General features: G+C 43.5%; 1 protein-coding gene across 2 annotated transcripts in view; it reads left to right on the top strand.

Moving 5' to 3' along the window:
* Nucleotides 1-9,237, top strand: part of arhgap46a (Rho GTPase activating protein 46a) — a 35,465-nt gene extending 26,228 nt beyond the window's left edge. Inside the window, exons 4-10 of one of the 2 annotated variants that reach the window (XM_033626778.2) lie at nt 603-1,269; nt 1,535-1,627; nt 4,932-5,005; nt 5,266-5,465; nt 6,118-6,209; nt 6,300-6,469; nt 7,626-9,237. In XM_033626778.2, coding sequence (XP_033482669.2) covers nt 603-1,269; nt 1,535-1,627; nt 4,932-5,005; nt 5,266-5,465; nt 6,118-6,209; nt 6,300-6,469; nt 7,626-7,820 — 1,491 coding nt within the window. In that variant the 3' untranslated portion in view covers nt 7,821-9,237. The remainder of the gene's footprint in view (nt 1-602; nt 1,270-1,534; nt 1,628-4,931; nt 5,006-5,265; nt 5,466-6,117; nt 6,210-6,299; nt 6,470-7,625) is intronic. The other variant, XM_033626779.2, reaches the window with a different exon arrangement.
* Nucleotides 9,238-13,222: the final 3,985 nt, after the last annotated feature.

A 13,222-nucleotide genomic window follows, 5' to 3' on the forward strand; every position in this document is an offset into this window, starting at 1 on the left:
GCTCCACATTACATCAGGGTCTCATTGAAAAGACATGTCAATGCGTTTCATGTTCCATTAGTAAATTTGAGCTTTGATTCTGGCACAGGTTTGGTGTTGTTCCTGGCTGTTTGCAGAGCATAGCTTGGTTACTGGCTTTCTCTATTAAGGGAGGTGAAGTGCTCCTTATGGTCATAAACTCCACCGCAGGGATCAGTGGGAGGTCCAGAGCATAGCTTTGGTTTCGCAGGGTAGATGAGCCCAGGGCGGGAAGGGGCAGGAGTAAGGACTTCTACGCCACTATCTGGTCACCTGCTCCTGAGGTAGGGGTTCACAAGTTTTTTTTTTCTGGTACAATTTTTTTTGGCATCAGGAAATGAATGTGCCGCTCCTGCAACAACTCCCCCTCGAGCCCCAGCGCTGCAGAGCAGAGCACAGTAGGCGGAAGGCAGCACAGCTCCTAGTGTGACACAGTGAGGACTCTGCAGCTGCACACACACAGTTTTGTACCTCTGCTGCACTCTTGCCTCACCCCCCTCTGTGTCTTCTATCCGCCTTCCTCCTCCTCCTCCTCTGTACAGCTCTGCTCCTCTTTCTCATGTCCACCTCTTGTCTTCCTGCAGGCGGGCACCCTAGAACTGCAGGCTCAGTTGGAGAGCAGGAAGAAAGGCATGGTGGATGGGCGGACCGCCTCCCTGGGCCCTCACCGCCCTGCCAACCATGACAACAGAGAGGGAGCTGATGGGGCAGGAGGAAGAGCACGTGGATCGTCCTACCAGCTCTCCTACGCCACCCTGCGGCAGCCCCCACCTCCTGACATGGGTATGGAGGACTGGGCCAGCAAACACCTTAACATGCACACGCAAGGCCTGTTCCGCCGCCGCGTCTCTATCGCCAACATGCTGTCGTGGAACCGCGGATCCATCAAAAAACCCATGCTAGTCACCAGCAACCGTGCCGTCAGGAAGGAGGCCTGCGAGATGTTCAAACTGGTGCAGGCCTACATGGGAGACAGGCCCTCGCGCCTGGACCGCCGTCACTGTGCCCTGCTCATTGTCACCAAGTGCTGGGACATGCCAGGGCTGCGGGATGAGCTGTATGTGCAGCTGGTGAGGCAGACCACAGGCAACGCCACCCCTAGAAGCTTGGCGGCAGGCTGGGAGCTGATGGCAGTCAGCTTGGCGTTCTTTGCCCCCTCGCCCAAGTTCCGCTGCTACCTGGAAGGCTACATCCAGAGACACACGGAGCCCACCAGCGACAAGAAATGTGAGTCTCAGAGTGAGCAGCAGGGTGGGTCACCTTTCTTTCTTCTGTACCTCCCTGTGTTGTGTGATAGTTAGCTTTGTTAATGTAGACCAGAGAGATGTTTCACATTTCTAAATCGCATTTTCTTCCCTTTGTATTTTCCGTTTGGAATCATAATTTAATTTAGTCAGTATGATCAGGCTAGAAAGCACAGTATTGTTTTTGATAAGCCCAATAATCTGATTGTCGGCCTTGAGTTTATCTAATTGACTGTCAGAAGACTTGACCTTTGCTGTCTTGTGTTTCATAGTGACTCAGTTCATATTGGAACAGCAGGAGCTTAAGCTGAAGAAGAATTCAAAGTCCAGAAAGAAGCGCAAACAGAATACAGATGAGGAAGAAGGTAAATCTTTGTTCATTTACTTGTACATCTGTCCAAAACATCACTTCAAGAACATTGGATCTTCAGTATTTCCCATTAGTACCTAGCGTATCTGTTTGACAGAGCACAGTGTCGGCAGGGGAGGGAGCCCCAAAGATGTTTTTCTACTCTCTTCAAAAGCTGTCTGGAGTCTAAGCCGTGCAAGCCATTACAACTCTAACATATCGCTCCCTGTAGAGTGACCCCTATTGAGTGGGATGGAAAATTCAGTACTGTGCAGTTTGTCAGAGGAGTACATGTTGATGTGCTTGCAGGCACAATGAATGGGTTTCACAGAAAGTCAAGCTGAAAAAAAATATGTAGGATGAGAATCTCAGAATGTTCTGTACGCGTACAATGGACCACGCTGTGAATCATATTAGCGGTCTGTCTTGCCACTTGCATGTCAAACAGCCATTTAAGGGGATACCTACTCATCAGCACGCGCCCTCATTAGAGCAGCCCACACTGCCAGCTCGGGCGATGAAGTCACCAGAGAGGAACCCAATCGTCTCACAGTAGACACCACAGCGGTGGCCTCACACATTGTGCTTCAGTGACTCAGACCCCAACTGACTAAAAGGTCGAAGCCTACTGAACGTTTCTGACTAAGTCTGAAGGTCTTTACAGAGGGGGATTCTTGATGAAAGCCAGCAAGAAAACAAAAGTCTCACATGTACAAAAACAGCATCATGAGAGCTGTTGTTTGCTTGATGAATGGAGGAGCAGGGACACTCACACTGTGTCTGACCAGAGTAATGAGCAGCTGTGAGCAGCAGGAGTAGGAGTCGCACGTGGGAACCGGAGGTCTCTTTTCAGGCCAGGCCTGATCTGGACTTGGAAATTGACTTCTTTGGGCTCGGGGCCCAGGCGAGTGTTGTTTTCAGCCAGCACTTGGATTAGTGTAGACTCATAAACAATACCCAAGATGAGACTGAAGTTGTCTCCTCGACATCCACTAATGCAGCGATTGTCAACTGGCTCCCTGCAGGCCACATACGGTCCACCAAAGCTTCCCATCTGGCCCGCAGAATATTTTTGAATTCAGAAAATGTGAGGAGGCAAAAAAATGCGTTCTGATATTTAGGATTTCTAGCATTTTTTTTTTTTTGCTCCCTGTAACAAAGTAATACCAAAAACAGATGAAATGGAAATAATTCTAATCTGGAGGGATTTACCAATCCTAAATATATGCGCTCAACCTGCAGGTACTAAGACTTTTTAAATCCATCTGTCAACTTATGTTAAGCAAGTAGCCTGCAGTAGAAAGAACAATATGATGACAAAATGTGATATGTGATAACGTTGTCGTAACCTGCACAACCTGATGCAGTATTCAGGCCTACCTCACTGACAAAGCTCTGCTTGCTTCGCTGTTTGTTTACTGACTAGCAATAGTCTAGGATCAGTGGAGCGAAAAGGAATTCTGTCTGTCAGAAATGTAAAGCAGCTTATGCCGTATCTTCATGTGCGAGCAGGGCCAAACTCATATTTGCATTCAAAGGTCCTGTGTAGGATTTGCGGCATCCAGCGTTGAGGATGCAGACTGTGTGTAGGAGAACAAGGGTGGCCGACTTAAAAACATGAATGGCCCTATCTAGAGTCAGTGGTTTGTGTGTCCGCTCTGGGCCACTGTAGAACAACATGGCAACCTACGTGGAAGAGAGCCCGCCCTACATGTAGATATAAACGGCCCCTTCTAAGGTTACAAAGATGCAATGATTCTTACTTTCAGGAGCTTATAAACTAATAAAAATGTAACAGTAATTTCCATTTCTGGCAAAAAGAGGCCCCTAAATCCTACACACTGGACCTTTTAACATTTAATTTTGTTACATTTAGGAGTCTGCTCACACTGATAAGGCTAATGAAATAACATTTATTTTGTAAGAAAGTAAAAATATTAAACAATGATAGACTAATTAGGCCTAAATGATTAAAAATACATATATTTGAAAGTCTGGCCCCCGCAGTGTCTCCTTAGAAAAATTCTGGTCCTTTTACAAATGTAGTCGACCCCTGCTCTAATGGCTCTGGTGTTTGTTGTCAAATTTAGCTTCAGCGCATGTGTAGACAGGTGTCATGCCGTTCTCAATCTTGTACAGTACACTCAAGCTCCTAATGAGCTCGTATATCTCCTGGGTTTTGGTTGCCTGGTTGTTGTTTTCATTGCATCAAACCTGATGTAAATATAGACCCACAGTCGGGTTTAAACGCTTCCTCGCTGCAGCAAAAGGGCTCTGCACTCTCGCTTTTTGTGCTAGCGTGTGTACAGCCTCTATGTTGTGAGCCCTGGGAAACATAGCTGGTCTTTGCCAAGATCAAGGGCAAATTATTGGTATGATCTCTCTAATTAGACGTAATTACAGTTGAACTTGGTCAGATTAGCAGCAGTTGTGAGCGTGCATGGGAGTCACCTGTTTGTCATAAATCTGGGGGCTTTGACTGTACACTAGAACGTGTTTGCTACTTTTTAAAAACCCCGCTGCGGGTTTGTCCATCTGGCCGTGGTTCAGGTAGCTGATTGACTGACTGTGGAGACTCTGGGAATGGGAATAGACCCCCTGAGAGCTCAGTGTTTAGTGTAAACCAGAGTTACCACAGCAATGCAAGATGGGGGTGATTTCTTTTCATGAGTGCACATGATGACACAAAAAAATTTTTTTTTTTTTTTTTTTTTTAGTTGTGTGAGAACAAGTGTACAGAAGTTTTGAAATTTTTAGGGACAGATTAGGTTCTTCTGTAGCGTGTGTCTCTTGAAGAACATCTCACCTCGGTACAACAGCACTGTGTTATTTTAACGCAGTTAACTTCCGAAATAGATCTGGGCCCTACAGTAGCTACTTAGGGCAAGTAGCAGACAGGGAGCCTCTGTATTTCTCTTTCTATCCAGAGCCCTTCATGTCTGTGTACGCAGATGAATCACCTGAACGCTGGATGTGTAGGCCGGATCCTGTCTCTAAAGCTTTTGTTCAACAGCAGTAAATCTTCCCTCAGCCTGACAGTTTAGCCGGGCCTGCTCTAATCCCCATATGCCAGAATCACACCGTCAACATGTCTCTCCAATTACAACTGCCTGCCTTTCATATGCTATTTGACATCTGTGGGAAAAAAAACACTGTTTGTCCTTTTTGTGGGAAAGAATTTAAATCATTTATTATTTTGTGTGTTCAGTAATGCCCGACGCTTTAAGGGTTTTACACGGGGACTTTGAGGACATAACAAGGATGTGCATAGTGTTTCTCGTGGAGTCAAGTCTGAATTTCCCTCTTGTGTCAACCCACAGGTCTGCCTATCAGCACATATGCCAAGTTCTGCCATCGGAAACTGCAGAAAGTGGCGATCACTGGAGGCAAAAAGGTAAGCTAAAAAAACAGGTCACTTCCACATGATAAAAATAGGACCTATCAGTTTGAAAACTGTGACTTGCATCTGAGTCATCCCAGATACCATCACAGTGAGCGAGACATAATTACAGGCACACTGACAGTCACAGGTAGAGACATAAACACAGATCCAGTCATAGTAGCACAGCTGCAGACACAACCTTGATTAGTATCATAGTCCCTGACATACATAGGTAGTAAATCTTCTCCTTTCCTCGCCTCTCGCCCCTCCAGGGTCTACGGAAGCCCACCTTGGAGGAGATCGACCACAGTAGGCGGGCCATCGTCACTCCCTCCCTGTTTGGCAGTTCTCTGGAGGAGGTGATGGAGAGGCAGAGCGAGCTCTTCCCCGACAGGAAACTGCCATGGGTGCAGGTTCAGCTTTCCCAGTATGTTCTTGCTCTGGGCGGAGCTCAGACGGAGGGCATCTTCAGGTAAGATAGTCTCAGCCAATTACATGCCTCGACTTGTGCAGCGTGAGAGAGGAGGAGTCTAGGAAATTAGAAGGGGATCTTCTGTACTGTATGTGCCTTATTGTATGTACAGTGTGTATAAACAAAATGTGTGTGGTCTCCTGTATCTCTGTATTTCAACGTAGGCTCTCCCTGTGTACAGTACACACAGCAGACAGCAGAACAAACACAGCCCACAAGCGCTGTTTAATTTGATACTTCATAATATGTGTTTACATTACTGCTTAAGCTTACAAGCACGTGGGAACTACACGGCTGTGTGTTTGAGTAGGGTTTTTTCCAGCAAATGTGACTCTGTAACATCTTGACTTGTTTAAAAACGTGTTCCCTTAGCCTCAAACGTGCTATATACGGATCTCCCTGTGAAACACGTACAACATGAGGACTGCCCCGAACAGTGTGCTGTTTGGTTGTGTAATGTTTGTTTTTGTTTTGTTCCAAAGAAGTACTGCAAACAAAGAACTGAGTACTTCCAGCCACCAGGCCACATTTGAGGCCAATTGGGTGTGCATGAGTAATGGTTTTGCCACAGGGCATGGAGAATCTGTAGCGATAGAAGCAGAGGTCCCTCTTGTGGCCACAGAGTGTAACTGTTGTACTGTTTTATTCTCAGAGTGCCTGGAGACATTGACGAGGTGAATGCGCTGAAGCTCCAAGTGGACCAGTGGAGGATCCCAGAGAATCTCTCTGACCCCAACGTTCCTGGTGAGGATGGATGTATTTGGATGTTTTGTTGTTGTGTGTTTGTGTGCACACAATGGGGATGAATATGAAAATGATGTTTGTCTCATTCAGCCTCCCTAATGAAGCTGTGGTACCGGGAGCTGGAGGAACCTCTCATCCCAATGAACTTCTACAAGCAGTGCGTCAGTAACTGCGACGACCCAGTGGCAGCCATTGCTGTGGTTCAGTCTCTTCCTGAGCTCAACAGGCTGGTGCTCTGCTACTTCATCCACTTCCTGCAGGTAACCAACATGTTGACAAAGATTTAGAAACACAGACTTTAAAAACCATAATTTACTCCAACCAGCGTCCATATTCCACCAGCACCATTATGACAACATCTGTCAATTTTTTTGCCTTTGTGCTTTTCTTGTGTTTCCATCTTTAGCTTATTTTAATGAAGAAGCACCATGTTACCTTGTCACACATGTTCACATCAATTTGTAATAATATTCAGCCCTAAAAGCAAAATAATCAAGCCAACTAATACTAATAGAAAATAGTTATAGCTATACTATGCAGGAGTCGTCAGCTACTGTTTGTAAATCATATCACCAGGGAGAGTGAAAGTGAACGCCAACCCCCGAATCACTTTTGTTTTGGAACAAGCTTTGTCTGCCTGGCTAGATTTGCATTCTTTTGGCGCTGTGTCCGCCATTTTCATAGCTTCCTCTTGGATGCATGCCGCTTATGATCTGGCACCTGGTCACTACCTTTTTTATAAACAGCATATTAAGAGGAAAATAAGAAAGGACAGGCAGAGGGCAGAGTCACTGCAGATATATACAGCGCCACACACTTCTGTTGGGTAACAAGTGATGACTGAGAGAATTACCTATGTCTGAGTCTATACATTGTGTTTAAGAAAAAATCTTCTATAGTTTGTCTTTAAAGAACCAAAGTAAAAAATGAATTAACTAAAACCATCTTGTCCATTGTGTGAGGGGCTCTTTGCATGGGTGAAATATGGCCTCATTAAAAAATATAAAATACAAGTCTCCTTCAGAAATAATCCAAGGTATACTGTAGGATTTGTGCAAAAAAAACATTTTTCACCCATGCAAAAAGCCCTTCACATGATAGAGTAAGCACAGAAGACTTGGAAGTATCCAAAGAGCACCTGCATGTGATCACCAGCAGCACTTCAACTCTGTTATATACTAAATAGATCGTAAACTCAAACCTCAGAATTGCTCAAAACAAATTTTTTGTGTAAACTAACTCAACATTGAACACAAACATGCCCTTTGACTACTGTACACAAACATTTAAACTGAGGAAATTAATATATGTGAGCTCATGGATAACTGAATGTGACTCATACATTCCTCACTGCAGGTCAAAGGTCAGTCTGTACACTCATTGCTCTCTCTCTCCTTCCATCCTGATTATCTCTAGGTATTTGCTCAGCCATCCAACGTGGCTATAACCAAGATGGACGTGAACAACCTGGCCATGGTGATGGCCCCCAACTGCCTTCGATGCCAGTCCGACGATCCGCGGATCATCTTTGAGAACACGCGCAAGGAAATGTCCTTCCTGAGAATGCTCATCGTTCACCTGGAGACCAGTTTCATCGAAGGGGTGGTGTAGACACTGTGAACCGTAGAGCTCACCTCTGGTGCTGAATCGGCACCTCCTGTTACACATTTACAGTCATGCATAAACACTGTCTCTGTTCAGACCACACTGGAAACTCTTGGGGTGAGATATTACACCTCTTACGACACAAGCAGTGTGAACACAGCTTGGACTCTGGACCCTCGTTCTCACTTGCTTTTTTTACTGAGAGACAACACACATCACCTTCACTGTGTTTTTGATACTAAAATCAGCAGTGACGGCTTTAAAGTGGCTCACTTTAATGACTATTTTCTAACAGCTGCATGTGAAAACAGATCTACTCTTCATTTTGTTACTGAATGAGGTAGTCCTACAGTTTCATGGGACGATCAGGCTGTGTAAGTGAGAGTCTTACAGTATTCACTTCAGAAGTATTCACTTGCACAGCAAACCTAAAGACAGCAGTGTTGATGCGCTGCTTTTTTTTAACACTCTGGTTTCAATCAAGTGTGTTTGTGTGTGTGTGTGTGTGTGTGTGTGATTGTCAGAGTGTGGACAAAAGACACAGCCTTCCTTTATCATGTACAGAAAAAGTGAAAATATAAAAAAGAACTCTTGTAATGGTGTCTTATTAATAAGCTTGCCTGTGCTGTTTTGAGTAGTTGTACTGATAGCTGGTCTCTTCGTATTTCATTTTTACGAGACACAAGAAGCCGTGCCGCCACAACTGAATGCAGAGCTTCATTTTAAAAGCACAAACTGGATGGATGTGCAGACGGATGGTGGCGATTTTCTAAGAAAATAAACTTAGAGGTGCTTCGACATTACAACTATAAACACTCGAGTGAAGCCAGATGAGAGTGTTGTAATTACAGTTTGTGTCATAGTGATGTGGGAGGTTGGTAATTAAACTGATAATACTCTTTCTCTATTATCTATTAAAAAAGTCTTTCAATTGGAGTTGTGTTCTCTTTTGTTTGTGGTCTGTATGTTGTTTTTTTTTTGGCTCAGGTCTTATGATAAAACGGGTGTTGGATGTGATAACTGTACATGGCCTCCCTCACAGAATGAAAATTTGATGAATCTACCATAAACCCGTGTACTGAGAACGGAGTAATCAACTGTCAAGCACTATGAGAATGTAGATTAAGCTTTTGGTGTCCCCTCTCAGGCTTTGCCGATGTAAATAAATTCAGCGTGTAAATAGTATTAACTCTCCTTAAGTGTATTCTAATGATCCAGGTTTAAGGGTGAAGTTAATGTTGCTGTAAAGAGCAATAAAAAAAGTGTTTTTGTAATTAACTGTTCATTTCTCTGCTGTAACCGCCTGCCTTTTGAACATAGGACTGATTCAAACCACTCTCCGTGTGTGTGTATATGTGTGTTTGCATACCTTCCTGTTATAATATGGATTGACTGTCCATAAATAAAGGTTTGTTCAATTGTACAGTGGGTGTCTGGTGTTTGTGTTGGCACTTCTTTCTTTGTTTTGACAGTGGTTTGCAGAGAGCAGATGGGAAATGAGCAAGAGGAGGGACAACATGGAACTAACCCCCTGGCAGGAAGCTGTGGCCACATCATCAACGTCTTAGAATTAGTCACTGGAGAACATTTCATTTGCCTCCAGTGAAGAATTACTTCTAAATTACAGGATTTCTTCATTAGCTTTTATGACAAAATCAATATTCAAGCTTGGAAAAAGGCCCTGCATGTATTACTTGAATAATAAAACGATGTAGTAAAATGAGCTCAACGAGCACAGACGGTAAGGCACAGCTGAATTTGTAGGATATTTGTCTGGCCACCAAGATTGCTGGGATTTGTCAAAACAAAAATACTTGCAGGCGACAACTATAATTCGGAACATTGTCCTTTTTACTCAGAATATTGTTTAGGTTTAATTGAGTGGGATTGTTGTTTCATTTCATGTGAAATTTAGTGACATCTAAATAGTACTTGTGTATGTACGCCTCATTTTGGGCTTATGAAATGGCTAAACTATTGATTATTATATGTTAAGGATTTTCAAATAGTTTAAGGGGTCAAATCCCTTTAAATTTGCAAAATAACTACCTGTATGCCATAATTTGGACCTTAAAAAGACCTCAACTTTTCAAGTAAGATGAAAACTCAAGAGTGTACCCCAAAACATTTTTAATATCTAAACATTTTTTTAAACATAATTAAGAGATAACTTAGTGTGTAGTAACATATTAATGTTATTGTTTTGGATAATATGCATGGTTTTAGGGATTGTTAAGGGGTTTATGAATGAACAAAAATATGAAAATCATTTAGTTTTACTTGAAAATGTACGCCCTTTATGGTGTTTGCAAGGCTTGCAGTCAATTTTAAGGATCTTTACTCCCTAAACTGGAATATAAGTAATTAAAAGTACCATTATGTATTACAATCAATTAATTTATCTATTAATGAACCCCTTAATAGCCCAGTTAAATGCCTAATTACCTCACTATTACCCAGCATCTGTATGTGGGGCCCATGTGGGTAGTAAATGGGTTTAAAAATGGGACCCGTATGGGATTGTCCATGGGTTCCATACTGGCCCCATGCCACTTGCCCACATCAATGGCTTTACCCAAGTGGACCCACATGGTTATGTTAGGGTGACCTGGGTACCAAGTGGGTATGGGCCCAAAATGGAACTCTTATCCAGGGCCCACCTGGGTAAACCCACCCATGTCGGCAATATGTAACCCATGAACAATCCCATATATGGCCCATTTTTCAGCCAGTTTACTACCCACATGGGCCCTATACTCAAATGTTGGGTGGGTAATGAGTGAGTAGGAGGCTCTGTCTGGTCTCATAATAATAAACTTAATAGTTCTGATCCAGCAATGCAAACTCTCAGTATCCTTTGAAAGCAGCGGTGGCAACCCGTTGCATTTCTCAATCCGATAGTATTTCTCAGAAAGGCTTTTAAAAACTGAACACTTGCAATGAGTTACACAATCAGACACAGCGAGTAAGGATCTATTTGTCTCATGTGTCTGTACAGCTAAAGATTGCATCAGCTTTACACACACAACATACTTTGACTGCTGAGTGTATTTGTCCAGAGTTATGAAAGTCTTATTCCTTTGTCTCTGTGACTGCACAGGTGAAAGGGTTGGGCAAACACATGCTGCTCTCCATCCATCCCTCACTCATCCATCTGTACATTTTCATCTGTTTGTCCTTTTATGCATATCACTGCACAGAACTGCCACCTGCGTCGTCCGTCACTCTCTTGCAATCATGTAGCTGTCTGCCACCGCTGAAAAGCTGGGCAGGCACTGTAACTATGACAGCGGAGTAAGAAGACCTCTGGTCTCAGTTTGTGCGACTGGAACATGTTAGAGAAAACAGACACAGGAGGGAAGAAGAAACACTGACAGCCTCTTTCAAAAAGCACACTCAGTGACAGAGGTCATGGAACAGGCAGCTTTTATTTTCACATCATCCTGACTGCAAAAACTTAAGCCATACTTTACTGTGTTTACGAGCCACTATGGTTCCACTACAGTACTTTGGTTACATTTATTATGAGTGTTTCATAGAGTTTATTTTCATTATCACAGTGAGAGCAGCAAGGGCGGAGGTTTCATTTCAATACTGTGAGGAACCACCAATCAGGACCAAGCACTGGACCCGGGGGGACAGAGTCTTCTCCCTAGCTGTCCCCTCCCTCTGGACCTCTCTCCCTGAACACATGCAGGACTGCACCAGTCTCTCACAGTTCAAATCACTGATCACAACTGCACTTTTCAAAACTGCTTTTACTCAATCAATCAATCAATCAATTTTATTTATAAAGCCCAATATCACAAATCACAATTTGCCTCACGGGGCTTTACAGCATACAACATCCCTCTGTCCTTATGACCCTCGCAGCGGATAAGGAAAAACTCCCCAAAAAAAACCCCTTTAACGGGGAAAAAAAACGGTAGAAACCTCAGGAAGAGCAACTGAGGAGGGATCCCTCTTCCAGGACGGACAGACGTGCAATAGATGTCGTACAGAACAGATCAGCATAATAAATTAACAGTAATCCGCATGACACAATGAGACAGAGAGAGAGAGAGAGAGAGAGATGCAGGTAATGACAGTAGGTTACAACAACATTATTGAAAGTAATAATATTATAGTTATAGTTCTGGCTACTGTGGTACAATATGTTGAAAGTATGTATTAATATCTGGCAGTATACATGTGTGACAATAGTCATATGTGTATAATAACAGTAGAAGTATGACTAATGACTAATGATGGCAGTAGCAGCAGGAGGCATCTGGCAGGACCACGGCAGCAGCACAACCACACACGTCACGCTGTCCAGGCACCGCTGCGATATGAGTTATTCTGAGAGACAGTGGAGCACAAAGGCTCCGGAGAAGAAGCCGAGTTAGTGACATCCAGAATGGCCGAGTTAGCAAGATGCAGTAATAGAATACGAGAGAGAGAGAGAGAAGGAGAGAAGGTGCCCGGTGTATTATAGGGGGGTCCTCCGGCAGACTAGGCCTAAGTCAGCCTAACTAGGGGCTGGTACAGGGCAAGCCTGAGCCAGCCCTAACTATAAGCTTTATCAAAGAGGAAAGTCTTAAATCTAGTCTTAAATGTTAAATGTGTCTGCCTCCCGGACCGTAACAGGAAGATGATTCCACAGGAGAGGAGCCTGATAGCTGAAGGCTCTAGCTCCTGATCTACTTTTGGAGACTTTAGGGACCACGAGTAACCCTGCGTTCTCAGAGCGCAGTGTTCTGGTGGGATAATAAGGCACTATGAGCTCTCTAAGATATGACGGAGCTTGACCATTTAGAGCTTTATAAGTTAACAGTAGGATTTTAAATTCAATTCTGGATTTTACAGGGAGCCAGTGCAGAGAAGCTAAAACAGGAGAAATATGATCTCGTTTCTTAGTTCCTGTTAGTACACCTGCTGCTGCATTCTGAATTAGCTGGAGAGTTTTTAAGGACTTACTAGAGCTACCTGATAATAGAGAGTTACAGTAATCCAGCCTTGAGGTAACAAAAGCGTGGACCAATTTTTCTGCATCTTTTCGGGTCAGGATAGGCCTAATTTTCGCAATATTACGCAGATGAAAAAATGCTGTCCGTGAGGTTTGTTTTAAATGAGAATTAAAAGACAAATCTTGATCAAATATTACTCCGAGGTTTCTTACGGTAGTGCTAGAGGCCAGAGCAATGCCATCTAGAGAAACTATGTCATCAGATAAAGAGTCTCTGAGTTGTTTGGGGCCAAGAACAATAACTTCAGTTTTGTCTGAATTTAACATCAGGAAATTGGTGCTCATCCAAGTTTTTATGTCTTTAAGGCAGTTATGGAGTTTAGTTAATTGATTACTTTCTTCTGGCTTCATCGATAAATACAACTGAGTATCATCTGCATAACAATGGAAACTTATAGAG

This window comes from Epinephelus lanceolatus, chromosome 1, assembly GCF_041903045.1.
Source record: "Epinephelus lanceolatus isolate andai-2023 chromosome 1, ASM4190304v1, whole genome shotgun sequence".
In the NCBI taxonomy this organism is placed as follows: domain Eukaryota; kingdom Metazoa; phylum Chordata; class Actinopteri; order Perciformes; family Serranidae; genus Epinephelus; species Epinephelus lanceolatus.